Source organism: Dipteris shenzhenensis, chromosome 4 (assembly GCF_047967505.1).
Source record: "Dipteris shenzhenensis isolate YYH24624 ecotype China chromosome 4, Dip_SZ_1.0, whole genome shotgun sequence".
In the NCBI taxonomy this organism is placed as follows: domain Eukaryota; kingdom Viridiplantae; phylum Streptophyta; class Polypodiopsida; order Gleicheniales; family Dipteridaceae; genus Dipteris; species Dipteris shenzhenensis.
The window spans coordinates 27,219,189-27,245,942 of record NC_141599.1 but is presented as its reverse complement, the minus strand read 5'-3'; the positions used below and the strand labels follow the sequence as shown (position 1 = coordinate 27,245,942).

The window sequence follows — 26,754 nt, the reverse complement described above, 5'->3', positions numbered from 1 at the left end:
AGCTTTCTTTGTGTCTTATCTTCTTTTTAGAGAAATCTCTAGCGAGTGCCCATAGGTCCTACAAATATGACACTGGTCTTGCCTGCCTGCAATCTCAACTCTCTGGCGAAAGAGGATCCATCCGGATGCTGTAGCATGTTGTAGTTGTCATATATGTTAGCTCTATTTAATGTGACACGTATTCTCTTTTTTTTTTTAATTTTGAAGAGACGTTAATTTGGAAATACACAACGTCACTTTTTCAGCTCCGCTGCTCGATTCAAGCTGCTCCGATTCTTTACGAGCATAATGTTTCTCCTCACCAACTTCCCTTTTACAGCTCCGCTGCACGATTCTACCTGCTCCAGTTCTTTACAAGCATATTAGAGGTTGATTCCATGCCACCATCGAAGAGCTCCCTAGCAACAACGTCCCTGGGTTAGAGACAATGACCCTAACTCTAGGAACCCCATCTGATCTGATCGCCTCTAGGGCTGAGGAAGGCAAACCAAGGAGAGGGGGGATCTCAGCGACGACCACTCCAAATCAAGCTCCAATCGTGGCGAGGAGCCGATGGTACACCTATGGGCAGACCTGGAAATCTAATAAATAGAGAGGTCGTTCGCTTGTCCGCCTCTACTGGATCAAATCCAAGAGAGAAAGGTTTTAGAAAAATCTTCCTGGAACCAATTGTTAATGGGCTGGCACTGAGCACAGTCGTCGCAGCTCCAAGAGAGTCGAATGCCACTTGAAAGAAACCTTGACCCAAAAGTCGAACATTAGTAAAGTGTGTGGCGAGGTCTGAAGGTAATGCCACGAGCATCGAGTCCCTAGCCTGTTGTGTCCTAGAAGGGTGGGACCCATGAAATCATGCAAAGGACATGGTAGAGATCTCAAGCTCCACATCCTTTTGTAACTGTAGCAGCTCATCTTTATAGAAAATGCACGTTTTCCCGGCTGGTGGAATTGATTGGGGATTGACTGAATTGGGTGCCATTCGTCAATCAGTGATGGAAGGCCGACTCAAACCATTGAAGAACCTGTCTATCATTTTGAGAGGAAAAAGGAGGGCTGGAGCAAGGCTAACGGTAGAAGGATGAGAAGAGTTTGAAGGCTACTAGAAGAAGAACCTACGAGAGAGCTAAGGAGAACCTAAGGAGGGGAGGTGGGTAGGCTGAGGGCTGTAGGAGATGGGAAGAGGTAAAGGCTGAGGGGAGAAGATGAGGGATGAGGTAGAGGCTGAAGGGAGAGGCTGAGGGGAGTGGAGAAGGGGCTGGGCTTCTAGATGGACCTGATAAGGAGCTGTTGATCATGCAGGTATCAGAGCTTCTGCTAAGTACAAATTTCAGCTGCTGTAGCTAGGGCTTGCTGCTCTGCTGATGATGCCAACCTTGAAGCAGAAATCGAGCTGAGACTCAACAAATCCTGATGAAAAACCAGTCTGACATGAAGCTTGTCCTGGCAGCTTGTTTCTGGTCGATTTTTGAGTTTCCTTGCTGCTAGAATCTGATGAGATTTGAACTGAGGACAGGAGCAGAGGTCGTTGCTTTGAATCTGGTTGTTTTCCAGCTTCCTTGCTGCTAGAATCTGACAAAATTTTGAGCTGAGGACAGAAGCAGAGGTCATCTGGTACTTTTTTGGGCTTCTTTGCTGATTCAAGATCTGAAGAAGATCTTGTTGCTGCACTTTGGGGGCCTGGAACCAGCCGGAGGTTGACGTCAGGGAAGGAAGCTAGAAGGGAGACTAGAGGCTGAGAGGAAGGGCAGCTAGCGAGGTGGAGCTAGAGGGGAGAGAGGGAACACGAAGGGGAGCTTCTGATGGGCTCATTCCACCTTGGTTTTCTTTTTCACATGCTACATATGATGTATTTTTCCTTAAGCACCCTGCTTTTGGGGCTTATTTCATACTTAACAGAAGTCTTTTTCTTGATCTTTTTTTCCTTTTAAAAAAGAAAGGAAGTTGCAGCAATAAGAGGCATAGAACATTCTGAGAGAAACCTCTTTGATTACCAAATACACTAGTCTCCTTAAAACCTGTGCATGAAAAGAATATGGAAACAGCTTGGGCTACCAAGTGCAGGCATATTGTGTTCCTTTTTTTACCATACTCCAGAGGATCAAATTAGTGCAACTTTTGTCTGTATGTCAGAATGTGATAACAAACTTTACGAGTGCGTTCTTCACAAACAATACCCTGGATAAATACAATTTTGTTATGCTTTGAATAATAAACAAATCAGAAAATTTATTCTTTGCTGAAATTTTCAAACTGAATTTTAACAAATGTAGATGTGTTAATTGCACACATCTTTAGTGCCAAAAACCAGTAGCCGTCCGTCAGGTGACCACTCCACATTTGAAAGTTTGATACTCAAATCTTTCCCCCAAAGCCGATTTCCATCCACATTCCCAACAATGACTTGTCCATCCTCATACACAATGCATATTTTCTGTCCATCAGAGGACCATTTCATGTCTTGTACTAAACTCTTGCTTCGATTGTTGACCATTTCCTCAAACCACATCCCCTATACAACATTAGAAAACCACACCATTTGGTTTTCAAAAAAAAGAGCATAAAATAACTGAGCAAGGTCAAAATGTTCATGTCCTTTTATGAAAAAAAAGAAAGTTCATGTTCTCAATCTCCCACTTACAAGGGATGTATGATTTTCTTTTCATTTTCTCGTTTGGGGAAAAAAGAGCATTCTAAGAAGTGGAGTAATATCCTTAGTTGTGTATAAGAAAAGCTATAGCCTCAGGCCTCTCACCCAAAACCATCCCAAAATCTTGCAACAACCAAGCCCTTATACAGTTTCCCCCGCCACTTATTCATTCAACAATTTGATGGATGACAGATGGATGTTGTAAATGAACATGCCCTCTATAGAATAAAACGTAGAATAGTGGGACATGATTCGAAGCTACCATCAAGAAAAAGATACATGTTTCAAAAAAAACCCACCTAGAAATATACAAAAGATTGTGAATGCATCCCCATACCATCCAGTAAAAAATGGCAGAATTGGAATTAGCTGCTCCTGCGAGCCCTCCCCCCTCCTTCCGTAGCCTCTACCTCCCTACCCTCCTCTGCCTCACTCCCTCGCCCTCGCCCCCCCTCGCCCTCGCCTTACCCCCCTCGCCCTCGCCTCACACCCCTCGCCCCTCACCTCGCCCCACCACCATGCCCTCGCCCCTCGCCCTTCTGCCCCTCGCCTCGCCCCTCGCCTCGCCCCCCCGCCCCTCGCCCCCCCGCCCCTCGCCTCGCCCCTCGCCTCACCCCTCGCCTCGCCCCTCCACCTCGCCCCTCACCTCGCCCCTCGCCACACCCTCGCCCCTCGCCTCGCCCCTCGCCCCTCCGCCCCTCGCCCCTCCGCCTCGCCCCTCGCCCCCCCGCCCTCGCCCTTCACCCCTCCGCCCCTCCGCCCTCCGCCCTCCGCCCTCGCCCCTCGCCCTCGTCCCTCCCCCCCCTCCGCCCCCCGCCCTCGCCTCCACCACCGCCCCTCTCCCTCGCCTTCGACCTCCGCCCTCCGCTCTCGCCTCCGCCCTCCGCCCCATTCCGCCTTCCGCCCTCCGCGCCCGCCTTCGCCTCCGCTTCCTCCGCCCGCCTCGCTTCGCCTCGCCTTATCCTCCTCCGTCACACCCAGGCTCCATCCCTCGTCTATCTCCCCTCCTTTTTGGTGGCAACCTCTTCTTCATCGGAGGTCTCGCAGTTTGTCTGGCGGTATGGCGGCTCCCTGCCCGGAACCGGAGACCCAGCCGGACCCTCCCTCTCCAGATGCCTACCGCATGATCTTGACAGAGCAACAGTCGTCTCCGGTACAACAGGTTGCCAATGACTTTGCCCTCACTTCCGTCTATGGCAGAGTCATTGGACACTCTCCCTCCAGATCAGCCATCAGGGACTGGCTCCAGTCCACTCTTATGCTAGAGGACAGCCACATCGAGGAGGTGGCCCTTATGGGAAGGGGCATCTTTTGGCTTAAACTCTCCACTGCGAAAGCTGCGAGCAACCTGATTGCCGGTTCCCCCACATCTGTGGATGGAAAGATCATCACGATAGTCCCTTGGTACCGAGGATTCAGCGCAGCGGACTTTGATGCTCATTTCCGCATACTTCGCCACCCAGTGACGCTAGTTTTTCCAGGCCTTGCTGCTGAGTTGCGGCCGACAGTCAGGGACCTGGGTTCCCATTTTGGCTGGGTGTTGCATGACACTTTCGTCGACGCGGTTACTGCGGCAGGAGCTCCTAGAGTCCGTGTGGCTGTGGCAGACCCTGCGTCCCTCCGTGCAGTGATTGAGATCGTGACAGATGCTGGCAGCATTACTCAGAGCATGGTAGTCACACGACAGCCAGGCCAGTGCCTGAGATGTCACAGCTTTGGGCACCTGGCTGCTGCTTGTCCACGCTTCTCCAGCTCCTCTCAGCCCCCCCGGCCCCCCCCCCCCTCAGCCCCCTCCCCCTCCCTCCGGGCAGCCACGTCAGGAGGAGCAGAGGCAGCCGGAGTCCGGTCCAGAGGTGGCTGGCGGGTGGACCGAGGTCAGAAGGAAAAGAGGAAAGAATAAGAAGACTTCTGACAAAGGCAAGGAGGCAGAGGCTACCCAACCTGCAGCAGCGCCTCAGAGACCTGACAGGCAGCCGCCCCAGGGTCCTGGGAGAGCTTCTTCTTCGTCTGTAGCCCGCCCTCCGCAACCTCAGGTCCCCCTCTCTTCCGACCCCCACCTCCCTTCCTCTCAGCCCCAGCCCCTACCCCAGCCGCAGCCCCCTCTTCCCAACCCGCAGCATCAGCCCCCTCCTCTTCCTCTTCAGCCCCAGTCCCAGCTCCAGCCTCATCCCCCCTCCCCCACTCCTCTCAGCTCTTCTGCAGTGTCAGCTGAACCGGTCAGCCGCGGGCAGCCCCCACTCCACCTCCCCCACCCCCCCCGCTAGTCGCTTCCGTGGAGTCTGAGTTGCCTACCCCTCAGCCTCCTTCCCCTTCCCCACCCCAGGTAGGGCACCCCGAGTCTGCACCACCCCTGGAGCAGTCTTCCCTATCTGCTAGCCCGACCCCCTCAGTTGCAGACTCTGGCGGGCCTCAGCTTCAGGAGAGAGAGCTTCCTCGTCACTTCTATAGATCTGGTCCCTACGATTACTTGGATGTGGCCGACCTCGGGACCTTCCTTGCTTGCCTCGACATCAGTATCTTCCTGCTTCGTAAAGGGGCGGATGGGAAGATCGCAGCCTTGGCCCCGAGGGATGGCCCTAGCTTTGCTTTCACCTTCCTCAGCGACGGCACCGAGACTTGGACAAACGACTCGGTCTGGGAGGCTCTCAGAGAGCAGACGCACGCTCAGATTTGGATAGGCCCGTCGGGTGGACAGCTTCTCGAGACTCAGTGGTCCAAGGGTGACGTGCGCCTGCGGTGGCGTTGCGCCGCCAAGCGTTTTAGATTGATTGTGATCCTCAAGCCCCCTCTGTCGTGGCCCCTTCCCCCGGACTCCTCAGAAACTTCGAGCCTTCTACGGGATGACTACCTCAGAGATCTCGAGTTGGCTCGAGAAAGCGTTTGTCCATGGCACCAAAGGCCTCACGCCTTTGTTAAAAGTTTTGAAGAACGGGCAGGATGACCCCGCCTCCCCCTCCAAACCCTCACAAAAGCGTCAGCGCCTTCATTCCGAAATTTCAGCTTCTTCATCAACCTCAGCCGCGAGCAGAAAGTTGTTTGCAGCCTACCAGTCCTCATCATGAGCTTACACCTTGTCTCCTGGAACGTGAACGGGTTTCATTCTTCTGGCACCCGTGGTCCTAGGAAGCTCATCTTGAGACAGGAACTTCAGCCAGCAGTGATTGGTCGCTTGGATATACTCCTGCTCCAGGAGCATAAGCTTTCAGTGGCTCATTCCCGTAGCTGCGGGAAGATCCTCCCTGGATGCTCTCACACTTATTGGGGGCCCTCGATCAGTGCACAGGGGAGGAGTGGCGGTGTCTGTACTTCCGTTTGCGAGTCGTTTGCCCAGGGAGTTTTTGGTCATGGTACGTTGATCCCAGGCCGTGCACTTTGGGTTGGCCTAGAGTTGGAGGGCTCCAAAATAGGAATCCTCAACATCTATGCACCCACAGACCTCCGATGCAGAGCCACTTTCTGGAGGACACTCACAGAGATTCTTCCAGACATGGATTCGTGGATTGTTGGAGGTGACTTCAACAATCAGGAGACTTTGGAGGACCAGCAGGGCAGAGGACCAGAGTTTACAGGTATAGCTCAAGCAGAGCAGTCCGCTTGGGATTCCTTTATCTTCGCGACAGGAGGTAGGGACAGCTGGAGAGACCCGTCCTTCCACCGATGGCACGGGAGCTTGGACTTCTCGTGGGGCTTCCGCAGGGAAGGAGGCAGACTCCTGGAGAGACTGGACAGATTTTATGTCAGTGATTGGGCCATCAGCAGAGGTGGTCAGGTGGGTATAGTGCCAGGGACGACACTCTCCGACCACGCGCCAGTGCTCTTATCACTAGATTCGGCAGCTCAGTCCCTTCCTCCCCGTTCGTGCAGGATTCCTGATTCCATCTTCTCTAGGGAGGAGGAGGTGCGCAGTAGTATCGGTAGCCTTTGGGACAGAGATTGGGGCGAGTGCATGGATCTGGTAGAGTTGGTGGCGCAGGCTTTGCAGGAGTCCAACCAGATTTGCCAGCTCGCAGCCCTTCAGGTTCGGCCAGGAGTGGTGGGGCAGAGAGAGAGCTCTTTGTAGGGACCTCGCCTCCATTCAGCGACTCCAGCAGGCAGCTCCGGGTTCGGAGGAGCTTCGGATCCACCAGGCCATTCGAGCCAGAGCCCTTCTTGAGGAGACTCTCCAGCGTCGCTCAGAGTTTTCTTATTACACCTCCCTCTCCTACTGGGCTCGGAAGGGCGACCGGATGAGCAAAGAGTTCTTCAGGACGCATGGCCAGAGGGCAGCAGGTGATCAGCTCCGGAGTCTTAGGACAGCAGAGGGGCACATCGTTACTGATCTGGAAGAGGTCTTGGGGTTGGCTACCGACTTCTATAGGACTCTTTTCCAGCAGGAACAGCTTGCCCCCCGTACTAGACGTTCCCGCGAGGAGGTGTGGAGGCACATTCCAGCCCTTGTTCAACCCAGCATGCAGACGACGTTGATGGCACCGTTCACTACTGTCGAGATGCAGGAGGCCTTGATGGACATCGATGGGCAGAAATGCCCTGGCGAGGATGGGCTCTCTCGCACTTTCTTCACCTCTTTCTGGGATTAGATCCATCAGCCCCTCCTAGCAGCCTTCTAGAGGATTTTCAGTAGCGGACATATGCCAGAGAGCCTCTCTTCGGGATTGATTTGCCTCATCCCGAAGGGAGGAGACCGACAGGAGATCCATCAGTGGCGCCCGATCACTCTCCTCACCACTGCCTACAAAATCCTTGCCAAGATGATCAGCGCCAGAGTTCGGCCACTACTTCTTGACCTCATGCATGACACTCAGACAGGCTTTGTCCAGGATCGTAGTATCCTGGATAATGTCTTTACCTTCTCAGAGGCGACGGAGTGGGCTCAGCACAGTGGGTCGCACTTAGCCATCCTACTTCTCGACTTTGAGAAGGCCTACGATCGAGTGGACTGGTCCATCCTGGAGGGTACCGCAGATCCTAACACTCAGGCCAGAGATGACACTCGAGTTGTTATTTGGAAGCACTTACCCATGTTGGTGACTGGAGATATGATAGTCTCACTTGATGCACCATTCACCAACATAGAGTTCAGGACTGCTCTATCTACCCTTCAAAAGGGCAAGTGCCCTAGTTCAGATGGGCTTACACCCTCTTTCTTTATTTCATTTTGGGATCAGATTGGGGATCACATTACCTCAGCCCTACAGGGCGTTTAAGACTCGGGTGAGATGTAAGACTCACTTACTGAGGGCCTCATTCATCTTATCCCAAAAGGGGGTTGCAGGAATTTAGTGTCTCAGTGGAGACCGATCACTTTGTTAGGCACTTTGTACAAAATCTCTGCAAAAGCAATCAGCCTATGTCTGCAGCCCTTTCTTCCAGATGTTATATATGATACGCAGATGGGATTTGTGCATGGCAGGAGCATCTTCAATAATATCTTCTCATTTTGGGAGGCTTCTCAATGGGCCATGCATAATGGCCATAGGCTTGCTATTCTACCCCTGGACTTTGAGAAATCTTATGACAGAGTAGACTGGGGTTTTCTAGAGGGTTCCTGCGCTTGCTTTGGATTCACAGACGCATGGATTAGAGGGGTGCCAGCTCTCTAGAGATCAGCCCATAGCCAGGTTCTCATTGGTAGAGTCAGAGGAGACAGGTTTCAGATTACCATATTGGTCGTCAGGGATGCCCTTTAGGCCCCTTTCTCTTTTCATTTGTGGCCGAAGCTATGAGCTATTACCTTAGAGTTCAAGCTGATATTATTGGGCTTCAGGACAACCTTGGATTTGTTTTGCATTGCACCAGGGGCTCATATTAATTGAAACAAGTCAGATGGCTTTTGGATTAGTGATGAGGACACTCCAGATTGGGAGATTGACACAGGATTCTCTTGGATTCAAAGGGGTGTTTCCATCAAGTACCTAGGATGCCAGGTTGGGGTGGGCATCTCTCCCAGCACAACAGTTTGCTCCTGTGTTGGAGAGCATAAGGAGGAAACTCATTTTTTGGAGTTCTGTCAGACGTGACCTTGCATCCAGAGTAGTGATTGTGAACCAGGTATTATTGGTTATTGCATGGTTCGTTTGCTCTTGTTGGTGCAGAACTAGAGGTTGTATATCTCAGCTCTGATGTTGTAGCCAGGGTGGCTTGGGAGACCCTCATTCTCCCCACAAGGGAAGGAGGTCTCAATATTATAGATCCGAATTTACAGTGTATGGCCTTGCTCTGCAAAAATTTTGCAGTGAGAGGATTCATGCCTGGACAGGAGCCTTTGAAAGATTTTTTCCCATGCAACATTCAGTCTTGTATACCTTCACACAGGGGAGATCGGATAGACAGCTCGAGATGGATTTTTACTTGAGCCCACCATCTTAGATCTCCCTCTTCCCCTCTCATGGCTTCCATTCTGAAAGCTTGAGGCAGGTTCAGAGACACTCTTCGGAGAGTTACATCCTCTTCTGGCAAAGAAATAGACAGGCAGTCAGTTATGGAATGAATCTATATTGGATGAGCAAGGCAGATCACTAGGAGTCTCACATTATATGCAATGGTCTAGATGGGAGAGGGGACCTACTTCCACTGTAGGTGCCTGGAAGGCTTTTAGACAGCTTCCAGAGAATTAGAGACTCTTATCAGTTGGCCACCTCAGAGGGAGTGTAGTTAGGATGCAACAGATAGATGCAGCCATACCACCAGAGTGAATAGATATAGATGACATGCCGATCACAGAGTCCACTTGGTTGGGAGCTTTGACGGGGATGGATGCTCCCTTATAGGTCATTGCCTTGTGGGACGCACATGAGGAGACCCTTGTCTTTGATGTTCATTCGGGTGGCAGACTTCTTAGATCTTATGATGATATTCTTTTGGAGGTTGCCTTCCAGCCTATTAGGATTGCAGGTTACATGGAGTGGGACACGGACTCACATTGGTATCTTGATCCTGACCCTGTTCTCCTGGCACTTGGGTCTTGAAGACTCTGGTTATATGGTGGTTCTCCCATCAGGTTCTTGTAGTGGGACCCAGGGGAGTGGGAATGGATTGATGAAGGGCACCGAGAGAAGAGCATCCTCTTCTTTCATTACACAGTCAGAAATGCCAAGAGATTTCAGCTTAGCAATAGAGGTTGGAGGTCCTCTAGAGCTCCTAATTGGGATAATTTTCATATTTCTACAAAGGTGCAGAAAAACTTTTGGAGGAGGCTCTGGAAATCCCTAAGAAATAGAAAGATCACTCTCTTCTTTTAGCTTTCTATTCATGGAGGGATTGCAATGAACCTGTGGAAATCCAGGTTTGGGGCTAACCCTACTTGTCCTCCATGCCACGTAGCAATTGAGTTGCCTTTGGGAGTGCAGACAGGGGAGGACAATCTGGAAGGGTGTTGCCAAGATTCTTTGCATATTTTATAGAACACCCTTCTTCATTACCTGGGAATTAGTGGCATGGATATCTCTTACTAGCCCTTGGGTGTTTTTCAAGGGACATGACTCAGACCGATCCTTTATTATACGATGACACTTTGTGGATCCATGCTCTCTCCAGGATGTTCCTTTTACTCGTTTCAGAGCTGCTCATGCCTCGGTAGACACAGCTTGGGAGATTCTGGCTAGCATTGCAGCTTGGCATATTTGGAGGGCTAGATGTACGGAGGCGATGGAGGGTTCACAGGTTCACCCTTCCCAGTCTATGGTCAGTATATGGACTGATACTATAAACACGTTGATGGCCATCTGGGCCAGTATGCAGGGATTCTCCAGAGTAGTTACAACCATGAGAGATATTTTTTTCAAAGTTTGGAGAGGATCTCCATTCTTCTCTGAGTTTTCTTCAGGGTTGAGGTGGCATTTTCAGCCTCCACCTTGGATTTTTGTTAGCTGCTTTTGAGAGCTTTTTCTCTAATGCTTGACATGATGTACTCCCGCATTTGAGCTGGCTCTTGTGGCTTTCGTTCATACTTAATGGGCATTCTACTCTCTATATGCATGCGCTTTGGTATTGGTAACAATGACATTATACTCTTTATGGGCATGGACTTTGGCATTGTTTTGAAGACGCTCACACAACCTCATCTACATGTATGTATTCCCTTTTCCTTTAAGAGTCTCCTTGATTGGAAGGATCTCATTCCCATCTAGGTCAACGGCTTTACTTAGAGTTTTGGATCTACGGCCATGATCTACATGGACATCTCATTGAACTACCCTCACATCCTGGAGGTCTCCCTTGGCTTTCTCTATCCTTAAAAGGGAGGTTGCTCAGGTCACCCGATCTAGACATTCATCTACTCCCTATTCACAGCAGAGTATCAACATTAACCTTGTTATATGATGCACCATTTGGAGCGGTGCATAGCACCCTATCGCTATGCCTATGGATTGTGCCTCACCACATTGCCAAACTTGAGCGATTGTGATAGCAGTGTGACTTGAGTAGCAGGATGCCTTGCGTAGATTGGACATGCTTTGGAATTTGGCTCAAGTAGCCCAAAAATGTGGAGTGGCCCACTCAACATTGATGTACTGGGGTTTCAAGACGGAGTTGTTGGAACAAGTTATGCCTCTGATTCACTAACACATTGATACTAACTACTCACAAACATCACGATCTCAAAGAGAATTTTTTGACTCCCCTCAACCTCGCCATGAGTTGGACCATGGTCGGCTAGGATATGCGTGGATTTTACAATCCTCACCCGGAGCAGCCACACAGTTGATTCTTCGAAAAAGAGTTGTAGTAGGCAGTGTTTGGCAGCCCAATGGATACCTTAATGCCTTAGGAGCGCCTTTTTAGTGACAGGCATGAATGTCGATGTGGTCCCGTGATATGGTCCAAAGGACGTGTATCTCTATTGGCCCCTCATTGGCTTCAAGGAGCTGATTGTGGGGAGCTTAGGATTAGCATCCTAAATATTTATACCCTAGCCTATCCATACAAGAGGGGATCCTTTTGGAGACATCTTGCAAGCCGCTTGCCTTGACATCTATGACTTAGTTTCCATCCCTCTTCACCTCCCACGACTTACTTTCCATCCCTCTTCACCTCCCATTGGAGATTTTGACACAAGTATGATGGCCCCTCCCTTTTTCAAGGCTAGATATGCCTCATCCTCAAGGAGAGGGGAGAGGGGGTGGGGGTTCCATTAATGAAACAATCAGCCATGAGGGGAAGAGTCAGCGCCATATGAGGCACATCTTTTGGTAACATAAGAACTCTATTGTGTTGTGCATGCCGACAGGGAGCGTTGGTTGCAGCGACACATATTACTGCATTCATGCACTTCTGACAAGCATGAGTGGATTATGGAGCCTATAGATCCAGGGTCAAAACGTACCATGTGGGACAGCAAGAGTTGCACACTTGGTGGCAGTGGCAACATAATAGTCATTACCAATCTAGGTAAAGATGAGGATGAGGCAATACTTGGACTTGTGGCATGATGGAGACATCAACTGCAGCAATGAGGGTGTGTGATAAGGTGGACAAACTTCCACCAATGGTAGGCACTTTGGATAGGTGACTTGGCTTGCTTTGATGGCAGGCAACACTGAGATCTTCTCCTAGCCATTCCCCCATGAGGCTTGGTGGACTCCAAAAGTGGTGAGGAAGTGACACCAAGTTCAGTATTCCATCTCTATTTTGTTAGTGATTTTAGTAGCTTGTGTTGGGCACACGGTCTCTTAAGGTGTTCTCACATACTTGGAGAATGGAGGGTGAAGACCATCAGAATAGACTACGCAGGAGACTTCATTGTAGAGGTATAATCATTTGATATAACGAGGCCTTAGAGTACATTGATGAGGTTCTTGAAAAGAGACTGAGTTGCTGTCAATGACAGTTGTTAAAGAGGGGAAGCCAGGGATCTATTTTCTTTTTGTGGTTCTTTTTCTTTGTAGGGAAAAGAGTGACATGGAAAGTGATTTGTAGTTTTTTATTGTTTAAAAGATATCCAGAATAAGATTAATGTAAAGTTCAAAAAGTCTGTGACCCTGCTCTCATCATACAATTTGAAGGATTTCTTGAGACTAAGTAGCGACGGACACAGGCCGAGGAAGTGTACGCAAGGCACAGGGAGGGAACTGACCGACAAATCCAGACACTTCAGGACCTCCTCGCACAGGAGCAAACTATCACCGTCACCTTTCGGACCAAAAACGAGCAGCTTCGCACCTCTAGCCGCCCAAAGGAGTCCACGCTGGAAGACAGGGAGGAGCAAGAATTCGCCATGTATAGGGAGGTGTGTAGTCCCGTCCCAAAGAAATGCAGCCCACAGCAAGCTGCCCCACAATCAAATGGTAGGTCCAACTCCCCTCTTTGCCTTGGCAACTACACATGCAATCCAAATTGAGAGGTGGCACCTCTCCTCTGGCTAAGTGTGCAGCAAAATGCATGGGCCCTCACCCCATAAGAAGGGCCTACAATAAATGCGAGCGCACGTCTTTTAATAAATCTGGCACATTAGTCTTTAGATAAATCTGTGTGTTGGTTGTGCGACGACAAAAGACCGAGCCTGCGCGCTGTTTGCACATGGACCAAAGGTAGAGAATATGGGGAGAATATGCGTTGATTGTGCCCCCACACATGACAAAACCCGTGTGTTGGTCGTGCACCAATGGAAGATAGAGCATGTGACGGGTTGTGCTCAAACAAACATTCATCCTCAGTGCGCCAATGGATGTTCATTCCCTATGGCAAGCATTCACATATTGGTGAAGCGTGATGCTATCATCTTTTTGTGATCATAATCACAGAAGCTAGGCGGAAGGCAAAAGAGCTAGACGACATGGATGTTTATGGATGAAAGGGAAAGAGACCGAGAGGGGATGCTTGGTGACAACAACAAGTCCTTCAAAGAGACATATAGAAGCTTCTATGCAATGACAAGTGGCTAATGTGTGACAGAGTGGAGTGGAAGGGGTTTTCCTCATGAGGATGCATTTTGCTTCCTATCCCTTAGTACCTCTATCTGCTCGTGCACAGTACCTTGAGGATCTCAACAAGGAAGAAAATCACTTTTTCCCATCAATGATCCTGGTGGAAATCTGTATTTGCCTTCCAAAGTCTGTTTTTTCTGCAGAAAATAGCAACTGAGGTCACCACAAACCTCAGAACTTGTCTTTGATTGAGGAGTCATGGAGGGACTAGATAGCTCAATCTAAGGGTCAGAGTTCATTGGAGCTTTTCCAATTCCATTTATGTGTGAGTAGATACTTGAAGAGGGGAAGTATGTTATGTACTTGGGTTGCACGGGATTAAGACTAGCAGGTTAACGTGGGTCTAGAGGATGTGAGCAATAGCACAGGGCCAGCTGGATATACTTAGCCAGGGATGTTATTTATATCGGGATGAGCTTGTATAAAAGAGTGTGCAAGACTATCATGTGGTCATTCAGTTGAGTAGTCACTTTTAAGGGTCTATCTTGGACAAGAGGCCAAGGCTCCAGCCATCTATATGGCAGATGTAGGATGCTATGCCGACCGAGGGTTCCTCATGGACAGGAATTGGTGGTATGGGACACCAGGGTTCATGGCATAGGCCTGTGGATGGAGTTGTGCTCTAGCCCACATGCTCAAGTGTGGTTAGGTAGTGAGTTTGCTTGCACGATTGTGCTTATGGAACAATGTTTGGGGTTAGATCCAATGGGGGTTTCACACAATTGGGTGCCCATTTCATGACGGGCAAAGCTTCGATCAGCAACTTCTTGCTTTGCCAAAAGGCAAGTGCCCAACAGGTGATGACATTACACCCTCCTTTTCATCACCAATTGGGATTTATTGGGGACACCATCACTTCAACCTTTCAGGAGATTTGAGACAGCAGTACCCTGCCTCCCTATCTCAAAAATGGGCTAATATATCTCACCCCCAGAGGGGATACAAGATCCTAGTCTCCCAATGGAAGCCCATCACCTTCCTTACCTGACCTCATTCAAGATACTTTGACCGGCTTCATAAAAGGCTAGAGCATCTTCGACTCTCTGTTCTCACTTTGGCAAGTCGTTGAAGGGGCCAAGGAAAGTCACCAGCCCTTGGCCATTCTTTTGCTTGAATTTGAGAAGGCATATGATAGAGTGGACATAGCTTCTAACAAGGAACACTATCGCATGGGTTTTTCTAAGCACACAAAGTGGCAGAGGAGATGGTTCTAGATCCGTCTGCTAACTTGCCTCCTTTCTACACCTCTTTGTGGCTGAGACAATGATTCATTTCTTCTATTCACAAACACATATTACTTGCTTTCATCTTCCCATACGAAATGACAGAGAATTTCTCAACAGTGAGCTTGCAGCCGACACAACTATATTCCTTGAGTCTTACGTTAGGAACCTTCATTGCTCCAGAGCAGCCTTGGAGGACTTTGTCTGGCATCAGATGCACTCATCAACTAGTTGGTTTTTGGGTCAGTGATGCTGACACACTATGATGGAAGCTACTTTATTGGAGTTCCACCACCTTGGACCTAGCCTTCGGAGCCCTTTTGGTGAACCAGGTTTTGTTAGCCTCTGCTTGGTGCATTACCTCTTCGTGGTTCTTTTCATGAGGTTGGTAAGGAACTTTCTTTGGTTTGGATCTAACGGCACATATGACACGTGGGCCACACTTGCCTAGAGCACTATCATATTTGCCCTTACATGAGGGTCGCCTCAATATCAACGATTTTGACATCTAGTGCAAAGACTTGTTAGGCAAGCTCGTTATTAGAGGACTCCTTGCGCAACAAATTGAGAGGCACTCCCTAGCAATGATGGAGATTGGTCGTCGAGCATGCAATGGATATTCATGAATGCCCACATCCAACTTCCTTCGTCCCCCTTCTTGGGGACGATCATCATAACCTAGCAACAGCTTAGAGAACCCCTCGTACATGTCCCTGCTCAGACTCAAGGCAGCCCATTATGTGGAACAAGCTCTTTGTTGATGACTTAGGACGTCTAGGGTACTCCAGATACATAGATTGCAGATGGGAGAGGGGACCTGCCACCACGGTGGGTGCTTGGGAGAGTCTTCAGGGGAATTGCCCTCATTGGAGCATCACACACTCACTCAAGGATTATGAGGTGCTTATATACGGACCTGTAATTGATTCTGCCATACCCTTTGACTATCTTTAGGGAGTAGGTCATATGGAGGGCCAATAGGTTCCTTGGCTAGATGTGTTCGCAAGCACAAGTGTTCTTCTACAGGTCATCTATGTGTCCCTTACACTGCCCCACAGCGCCCTCACGACGTTTCCAATCTCCAGATTGGTTACAACAGCCTCACCTTTTCTCTACTTGATTTATCAGGTTTCCATGTATTTGGTCAATGAATATAAGTTCACTTTTGCCAAAGAAAAATTATTCGTTTGTTGCAAGTATAGCTTCGTCTAACGTTGGGACCTTGTTGCTACTCTTTTCTCCACCTAGTTTTCACATAAGCCATTCCACGTTCCCACAAGTTTTGCTGAAAGGCCCACAATGTTAAGATAGCTTTTGGGTGTGACATTACGTTTTCCTGAGATGGTTGTCAATACTCTTCCCCTGTGTCCACATGTTCTTTGACAGTGCACAAGGAAACCCATTATCCCAGCTCGAAGTTGCCAAATTAGCAAAGTTTGTCGTCTCGTGTACAAAGTTCTTGTAACTTATAGCAAGGTTGTACACAAGAAGGCCAACTTTGCTGTGACTCTCAATGCATATTGGGGTGTTGACTGCAAGGAGATAAGGACTAGGTGCAAAATCAAAGGATAGGCTACTACAACTGAGAAGGATCAATGGGAGATATCTGTAGTCCTGCATGCAAGGATGGAGCTGAGTTCAACCTCAGACTGTCCATTTTCCACTAAACCTTGGGAGATAGATTATCTTTCCTGTCCGAGAGACTGTGAGAGGCCAGAAACAGGATGGAGCGCACATTAATGTCAGTTTGATCTAGCTGCCCAGAACTATGACACCAGCAACATGCAGCGTTTAGATTGTTGATATATATTCGCTCGGAAAAGCGCTGCATTAAAACTATGGAAAGGTGAGAGAGAGAGAGAGAGAGAGAGAGAGAGAGAGATTCTGGCTTTAGTAAGAAAAGGATACAAAGTATGTACAGAGTATGTATGGACTTCATCGCATTACAACTCCAAAGAATCTTACAAACGGCAGCTTCCAAACAGCGTACGAGCCACATGCATAACGATAGGAAAAACAATTTCCACAAGAGAGAAAAACATTCTGCATACTAAAAGGGTAGTGAGCAATGCACTTGCCAGACAAGCACTCGTGGTTTGCGTGAAAGCCATAGAGGAAAGGTTTGCAACCTTGTGAAGGATCCAAACAATAATGAGACCCCGTTCATCACTGGACGTCAACTTTCGATAGTTCTCATTCCAGCGCACGACGAGGACAGACCCCTGATGGCCTTCGAGGGTCTGATTCATCGAGAGGTTAGACTGGGCTGCAGCAAACTGATCTTTCTTAAAATCAGTTGGGACTCCAGCTCCGGGCAGCTTCAACACCTGCGGACAACAAACTGTTATTGTACGGCCAACTGTCAAAGCTTACAAGATCAATTTAGCGTGTAGAAAACGAGTAAGAAGCAACAAGGTGGCAAAGTTACCACCCCCAAAAATAAAAAAAGGCAACAAGATTACACAACCATTCATAGGTGCCCCTAACATTCAAAAAAATCATACTAATTCATTAGTTGGGGGTTCAAACACACAAATTAAATTAAATCCTCCATTAATAAAATTAGCTCAAACAATAAAATAAAATAAAATCCTCCATTAGTTACTGAAAGACGAGGCCAAGTGTGAGGAGAGAAGAGGGGCGAAACTGGAGTCACCGCCCCTTGAAAAGGGAGGAGGGGAGAGTGGGTAAAGGCAATTAACACAAGGTGCAGTCGAATAATTTGGGGACTATGGACCGTTGGCATACATTTATGAGACACCATTCACCCTCTTCCACAATCGATACTTCAACTCTTAAAAAGCATGCACCATTCCTAGCACCTTTTTTTTTTTTTTTAATGACTGCCAAAGGGTCTCAACGACCATCCTTTAGTGCTCACATTTGATATTCCTAAAGCAATTATCATTTTATTATGAGAGAGAGAATCACATGCACATGCATGCACATATCATGTTTTTAATGTATTCATCATCCCTTTTGGTAATTAGAGAGAGAGAGAGAGAGAGAGAGCGAGAGAGAGAGAGAGAGAGAGAGAGAGAGAGAGAGAGAGAGAGAGAGAGAGAGGTGTGTGAGAGAGAGAGAGGTATGTGTGTGTGTGAGAAGAATCACAAGGGCAAAAAACAGCTTGTTTTTATTGATGGTGTGGTTTCTACACTGCATCAGTTTTTACAAAGCAATAATATGAAGCTGGAGGAAGTTGTGTTTGATCCTCCTCCAGCTTGATATGTAACTTTTTACTTGGCTGCCTCATGACTTTTGCTCTGAGGCTTTCTTTGTACTTATTGGTGGGTTTTTACCTCTTTTGGGGTTTCCCACACAGAAATATAAGATTTCACCCCAAAATATATGAGTGTGTGTGTGTGTGTGTGTGTGTGTGTGTGTGTGTGAGAGAGAGAGAGAGAGAGAGAGAGAGAGAGAGAGAGAGAGAGAGACCCCTGCAAAAATTGCAGCATTTGCTCTCAGAATTTACCACCCCTACCTTTGGATATTGGCGGCCAACTCCTTGGGACTTTATTTTGGGTTCTATTGATGAAGAATCAAAGGATGTCCACTAGTTTCCAATAGGTTGATGGATTGGAAGCATATTCTTTCACTTGGGATGGCATGACATGAATGCTTTACAGGGGAATTCTCTATGGGCTGAAAGCATTCATTGGTTCAGAGTATTTTCTCCGCCGCTTGCTTTGCAAGAGCCTTGACGTTCTTATTTTCTGAGTCTCAAGGGGATCCACTCGGTTGCAGATGTGATTCATGATTTTCCTATGGCTGCTGCTGCAAAATATCACCTTGGCATGCATTATTGTTCGGTATGGCGTCACATGATCTCCATGATTCAGAATTTTATTCCAGTTCCTACTTTGGGGATACAAGACCGGCTGCAAGACTAGACTCTTCATTTGCCAGGCTCGACATGCCGTCCTTTGCGGTTGTCTCATATTACACTTTCTTCTCATTACAAAGTTATTTTGCCCTTACCTTGGGTTTTGCAACGGACAAATTACCTTTGGCATATGAATCGTCGCGCGCGCAAAGTGGTGGTGACGAAGATAGCATGAGATTTGGAAATCAAAACTTTCTCTTCGACAACAAGTGTTTCTGTGGTGAGTTTTATAGGGAGTTTTTCCATCTAGGTAGGTTTTGGCACATAGATATATTGCTCCAACTATTTGTCGCAAATGCTTAGCTCCACGGGAGACAATGCCTCACCTTCTTTGGCACTGCTCTCATACATGTGAGTTCCTTGGATTGCTGGGCCAACATTTGAAAACTAGATTTCCAAGTTTTATTTTTGGAAGATGCTTTTGGTTGTTTGGAATTCACCCACCTAGATATGATTTTGATATGTTTTTTCTTTGGGTCAGATATTGGGCACTTAGGACTCTGTGGAAAGACAAAAATCATAGAGTTTTTGGTGATCCAATTTTCTCAATTTACTCTTGCTTCGGACACTCTTTGCAATAACAATCTTTTTATGACTGCCTGCAAACAAGATCTATTGATCAAGATGTATATTTGTCCTATATTGAGATCTTCTCTTGATAGATTTCAACACATCCCACTTTGGGATGTTGACTTTGTAATATAAAGGCAAAATTCTCACTAAGAAAGGTGTGTTTGTGTGTGTGTGTGTCTCTCTCTCTCATGATGTATATATGTCTTATATTGAGGTATTCTCTTGATGTATTCCTCATCGTCCTATTCTGGGATGATGATTTTGTAATATAAAGCAACTCAAATTTTCACCCAAAAAAGTGTGCATCTCTCTCTCTCTCTCTCTCTCTCTCTCTCTCTCTCTCACACACACACACACACACACAATGCCATAATTGATTAACCTCTTTCCTATTGCTTAGGTTTAGATATTCTAGGCATTAATGTATTGCATTCTTAACATTAACGTTAGATTGAGTGTTGCTTCTCGAAAGTATTGTTATTGAATTTTTTGGGCAAGATCACATGAATTAAAGTAATGTGACAAATCGCTTGTTCATCTGGCACATGAGCAAAGAGTTACAATTTTCGAAGGTCACTTTTTTCCATATTGAGATTTAATACCTTCCTATAAGCTTTCTATGACTATGCAACATTTATTCCCATACTTCATTTTGGGGTCACCCTACTAGGCCTTGAGCTTCGTAACTCAAATTTGACACATTCAAAATTCCCTATTGGGTGATTGTAGCCTTAACATGTGTGTCCTTGTTATGAAACGAGTTCACCTTTCTGCCAATATCTTGTGATAGTGCCAAGAAAGGTGATACCCACCCCTACCATATGGATAGTTGGTGTCTTTGAGAGGAAATATAATTCTAAAAATTTAAGTTCTTTTGTAAAACATCTCTAAATGTGCATTTGGGCATGCTCACCTCTATTTATAATGGTGATGTCCATTTGTAGACTTGATCAAAACAAAGTTCCTACTTTCGAAATGATCCCCGTACCCCCTCCCCCCCAGGTAGTTCTTTGACCTGTGTATGAACATGCATGTATACCCATGTATTATGGGGAGGCCGATACGAGTCCCATTAGAATTCCCAAAAACAATGATCGTTACACAGGCGACATACCACTATTTGACAAGAGGGTCTTAAATAATGGCCATACGATCCATTGCCTACTATCCTTGCCTTTGTCAACTTCTTGAGGTTATACTTATGTGGCTCCAACTACATATGCATTAGACGTTCACTGGCATAGGTGGACCTCTCTTTCAAGGTATCCCTCTTTGTCAAAATGGTCTATCTTGCTCCCATTGTGTTATCCTACCCCATTGTCTAGGTAATATTAATCTATATATGTTGAATTCAAGCATAAGCATTTTAGGCCTATCCAATGGAGAATCTTGTTCTTTGTCCCCTCAACTTTAAGGTTCTGAGCTATTCAAAAGTTCATAGATATCCTTTGTGGGCATTGGGCCTTGTGCTGGCCTACCATCATAGCCTAAGATTATGCCTACTTTGGCTAAGCATCATTTTAAGCTAAATGCAACCAAATGAATGTGAAGCATCATAGACATTGGAAGAATGACACTCCAAGATCAAAGTTCTTCAATGCAAATGTACATAAAATAGAAAGCATATGTAGGTTGACAAGAAATAGAGTGCCATTGTATGTATACAATGCATATGTAGCGATGTTAAGCTAAATAGCACAAGATGGAAGGTGAAAACTTTGTTTAGAAACTTTGAGTAAGATCTTCATGCAATTGTCAATATCTTACTTCTAACTCACATTCAAAATGAGATGATTTCCTAGAAGGTTAGAGGATCATACGACTACGTTTAGTAATGTAGTCCCATTAAAGATATACAAAAATTATTATGGGCATAAAATAATATTTCCCTCTATTAGTCATTTTCTCATCATCAATGCTATTTAAAACGATTCTCTTTGACCTTTCCTTCAAAAATGGAGTAACAAATCATGCATCTCAATTTTCTTAGTAATGGCCTCTACTTCTTCCCTTGGAGTGAGAAAGCTCTCATTCTTTCTGTTATATGATTCTTAATTTCAACTTCACAAATCTTGGCATCATATTTTAAGAAATATTTGACTTTTTTTGTATGTCCATGTTTTTCCTATTTGCAAGATTGATTATTACTATGCTACACACAGATGCTTGATTTTGCTTGTGTTTTGTTCCTCATATTGTTATTTACTATTTTATATTTTCAACATAAACCCTTATATTACTTTGTGTATTGTATGCCCTTTGCAATTTAGTATTTTAACTTTGCAACCAAACAATTTTGAAACACCAATCAAGTAGGATTTACATGTCACACTTTCAAATTTAGCTTATTAGACTTGTGACAATTGCTCATGATGAACATACTTTATTATCTTGGACATTTTGAACAATCACAAAATATCAATTAGATCTTATCCTAATAATAAAGATAGCTAAGCAACCTAGCTACTAGAAAGGTTTAGAAACTTTTAACGCCTAGATGTATTAAGAAAATCTCAATGCAAAGTTTGAAGGCCTTCAAGATCATAAATAAAGGTATTCCCCTTTAAAATATCATGGTTCAAGTTTTCTTCCATAAGACATTCCTTCAAATGATTTAGAACAATTATGTGGCCATTCTAATGTCAAAATGGAAAGTTCTTCGTGTTTTCTACTAATCCTCATCTTTCATAGAAATAAAGAGTGAAGTTGTTATCCACACTCATCAATTTGCAAGAATTAGGCTAACTCAGCAATTTAAAAGGCTCAAAACAATATTGATGAGATGCATGTTGGAGGATCTTGAAAAGCCCCTATATTGGGCAATGTGCAAGTTGAACGATTAGCATAGATACATTTGATTTCCTACAACCTTTAATATCAATTTCAGATTAAATTCATCATTTATTTAAAAAGCCACATCCATATTTTTGTTGATGTTATACTTTTAGAAATGTTACTATGTAACATCAAGCATTACAAGTGTGGATGTTTGATCTCCATGATTGTAGGACTTTGCTCTTTGGGTTTTTGAAGCTAGCTTCGAAAGCTAGGCAAGGAAGGCTATCACCTAGGCATGTCTTGTAGCTTACAAACATGCCTATATTCCGAAGTGGTTCTAAAGGTAGAATTTCGATCTTTAGGTGGAAAATGTAACATGTTGTGGTTCATTTTGGCCCCTAAGAAGCTGGTCACAAGTTGCTACCAAATTTTTTTCATGTCATTCTAGCTATTTTGTGAGAGCCTTCATCCCAAACCTCAACCTTGTACAATAGAATAGGTTTGACATGTGTATCAAATAGTTACTTTTTGAAACTCAAACAACCATATGTGATTATCTGTGTTAATTTTCAAACTTATTATATTAGTTGCACAACTATCACAGCATTTGTTCCCATGACCTTGGTTATGTGACTGAGATTAGCCATGATTTTGAGCATTACATGCATTTGGTTTTTTCATGTGCTTCAAACCACTTCCTATGTTCATTCTGTTGTTTGTGAAGGAGGTCCTTCTAAACATAAAAGTCTCCCCTTGTAGGAGAACAGAGTTATTACCCAAAATGGATGCCCACGCTTGAGCATTTATTAGGTATGTCTACCTTTTTGTCTTCATAATTACTTCCATTCAATAGGCTATGGTCGTCCACCATAAAGTGATGTAAAAAATCTAGCACTAAAGATGTCAATGTCTCTGTCTCATTATCCCCCTTATATAATAGGATTATTTGCTTTCTTGTTCTTTATGATATCATACATTGTCCTAGCCATGGAGACATGGGTGTTCTTGCATTGCATCTGTTGTTTTGTATCATTCTTGGACTACATTAACCCATCATTATGGATTTGCAAGTTCTTTAGTTGAAGTCCCATGTGAGCCTTTGTTTCCATCTTTTCCCATTCAATTTGAGTTCTTTCTAAGTGAGGTGTACATGCATGCATTCCTTCTTGGCTTTGTAAGTGTGCATTATGTGATTTGGCATTTGTTATTGTGCTTTTTACATGTGTGCCTCTAAATGGAGAGAGAGAGAGAGAGAGAGAGAGAGAGAGAGATGTATTACCATCTTCAAGAGGTGCCTTGGTCCTATGAGACAAGGTAGAATCAAAAGAAGTAACTCGCACAAGCCGTTATGGGATGAGGCAAAGGGCTTGCTAAGGCCCTTGCTGAGTGTGATTTTGGAAACTCAAAACTAGTACTTGAAACAAACAAAAAACTCAAAAACCTTGAGATGACAAGAGATGGGATCAAGTGTCGTCTATGATCCTAGTGCCATGTAGCTCTCCGATGGGATGCAAAAATATCAACAAAATAAATAAATAAACACACACACACACACAAAGAGAGAGAGTTGGGTCTAACGATGATGATACAAGTTAACATTCATTAAATTGTGTTCTATTAGACCGACACCTCAAAAGCAATTGTCCGCTTCAAACAATCCAACGAGTGCCTATAACATCTCCCTTAGCAAATTCACATGCCCGCAATGTGTCAAGTACAACCCGTGGTAGCGTGAATGTGCAATGATGCATGATGCCACCATGGCTGGCTACCTTTGTGGATATACAAGTTGATATTTCATGTTGACAATCCCTTACATTGCAATACTAATCAAAACACAAAAAAAGCATACAATGCAATAAAGTTGGCTAGTCTAAATGCATCAACCTCTCAATCCAACCTAGATAAGAAAAGGTTAACTGTTTGTCCCAAGTCATCTTGGTGTTATCCTTAACATCATAGCTCTCTATAGCTTGCCCGCTTGCTCTTTTCCTATGCTTATTAAAATTTGGCTACCTTGTATGCTTTTTCATTGAAGTGTCAGGCTGTAAGATTCTTAGAAAATAATATCTCCATTCACTTCAACTTGTTTTTGTCAAAAGATTGCATCAAGATATAACTCTAAAGGAAATGTCAACAACTATCATATAACTAGATGAATCCAAGAACATTCCCAAACTCATCCTCTAGAAACACAACAAAATGTAGTTTCAATCTCATGATAGTCATTCATAAGGTTGAAAACCATAAACTCCATCACGCATAGCAAGGACTAGCTACTATGACATCCCCACTGATGTCATCAGCGCCCAACAGTGGGTGTAGACCATAGTATAAAAATATGCTCTCACACATACAAATCCACACACCCACACATGCGCACCCATTTATACAAAGTCTTCGTACTGAGTTTCTGTCGGCACTCCGGAGGTGAAGGGCAGACTCAGCTATGATAAAGGCTAGCACTAAAGGAGAAGGCTAATCAAAAAGTAGTCCAAAACCTCTTCATTCAAGCTACACAATTGCTTGGGAAGTCTAAACGATTTCATTTTAGTCTCTCCCAAACGAGCATCTAAATCTAGTTAATAGGGCAACACACCATTTAAGATAGAAAGAATTATCACAATACTAGCAGGCCGCAACATGGACGAAAACTTCACAAGGTGAAATTTCCATATCCGCTAATACGATAAAAGCATATACCAAGATGAATCCAAGAACATTCCCAAACTCATCCTCTAAAACACAACATCGTGCAGTTTCGATCTCATGATAGTCGGCTACTCATAAGGTTGAAAACCATAAACACCATCGTGCATAATAGGGACCAGCTACTATGACATCCCCAACTGACGTCATCAACACCCAACCGTGGGTGTGACCATAGTGTAAAAATATGCTCTCACACATACAAATCCACACACCCACACATACTTGAGCATCCATTTATACAAAGTCTTCGTACTGAGTTTCTGTCGGCACTCCGGAGGTGAGCAAAAGACTCAGCGATGACGAAGGCTAGCACTAAAGGAGAAGGCTAATAAAAAAGTAGTCCAAAATCTCTTCATTCAAGCTAAAATTGCTTGTGAAGTCTAAACGATTTCATTTTAGCATCTAAATCTAGCTCATAGGACAACACACCATTTAAGATAGAAAGAATTATCACAATACCACTAGGCTGCAACGTGGACGAAAACTTCGCAAGGCAAAATTTGCATGTCTGCTAATACGACAGAAGCATATACCTAGATGAATTCAGGAACATTCCCAAACTCATCCTCTAAAAACACAACATAGTGCAGTTTCAATCTCATGATAGTCACTCATAAGGTTGAAAACCATAAATTCCATCATGCATAACAGGGACTAGCTATTATGACATCCCCATTGACATCATTAGCGCCCAACAGTGGGTGTAGACCATAGCATAAAAATATGCTCTCACACATACAAATCCACACATCCGCACATACTTGAGCATCCAATTATACAAAGTCTTTGTACTGAGTTTCTGTCGGCACTCCATTTTATTTGGAGGCCTAGCCAAGAGCTTGTTGCATGCAACTAAGTGATTGAGATATCTATATAGTCGAATCTTTGGGATTTTTGGCCATGTGACGACATTTTAGAGTGTAGAAGGATGAGTTAGGAAAATGTGTTGGATGTTTATCAATCCTTATAAAATTTTTTATTGGGACTCAATCATTTTTCAACAAAAGTTCATTTTATCACTTGGTACACTACTCAATGTCCATTAGGCATTATCTAGCAATATGCCTCCATTTTTAATTCTACATGTATGTATTCGAGGTGTTCATGTGGATGGGGATGTTATGAAGCTTGATTTGCAAGATATCATTCAAATTTGATGGGGTGCCGCATGTTAGGGTCATTGTCTTGGACCCTAATATCACAGATGACCACATCATGCTTCAGCGTCCAGATGGCTCATTCTTCAGGTAGAGAGTTGACATCGATGGGAGACAGGACCACTGTAGTATTTGTAGGACTCCTTGGCACTTTGCCAGAGATTGCCCCAAGGAAAAAGAAAAGACCTAAGAGATCCACGGGTGCAGCGCCTCAATGCACCACCTCAGCGGCACATATTTATCACAACCAAAACTACAAGCTCAGCCAAGACCACGAATTTGACGGATACAAAATAACAGGGGATGGCACGACGAATAACTGCCCAGCCATTTCTCTGGTTCAGCAAGCTCATCCAAATCTAACATGTGAGAAGTACCTGCATGCTGAATACCAAAGCCCACAATTCCCTAGATGGATCTAGTGTGCCACATGTCTACATTTAAGGGCATCTCCTCAATGCATCATTTACCCCTCTCTTGGGATATCATTGAATTCTTTTGCCCCTTGGCACATTTAATGCATTTAGACCCCTTAGCCTTAAATCCACCTAGTCTTGTGCCATGTCCCCCTCACCAAGGACCTTGACCTTGATTCCTTTTTTATCATTTACGTGAAGCCCAAACAAATATAATACAAACATTGATCCCTTAAAGGAGAATGTCTGCTGACCCTTCCGAGGTCATGTTGTCTCAACTTGAGCGTAACAATATTGCACATCCTACCACTTCCTCTCGTGCTACTGGACCTTCCATCTCTTGCCCAAGACCTTCGGCTACAGCCTCTCGTCCTGGACCCTCTTCTTTAGCGTGACTAGGACCCTCAACACATCCTATTCTTGTCGTCCCCCGTTGGGTGCCAGCT

At 45.3% G+C, this 26,754-nt stretch overlaps 1 protein-coding gene across 1 annotated transcript in view; it reads right to left on the bottom strand.

Moving 5' to 3' along the window:
• LOC147902665 (uncharacterized) overlaps positions 1-26,754 on the bottom strand; it is a 300,605-nt gene that overhangs the window by 267,839 nt on the left and 6,012 nt on the right. The window contains exons 2-3 of the mRNA XM_087373911.1: positions 16,919-17,116; positions 2,285-2,506 (exon numbers count right to left, since the gene is read on the bottom strand). Coding sequence (XP_087230037.1) covers positions 2,285-2,506; positions 16,919-17,116 — 420 coding nt within the window. The remainder of the gene's footprint in view (positions 1-2,284; positions 2,507-16,918; positions 17,117-26,754) is intronic.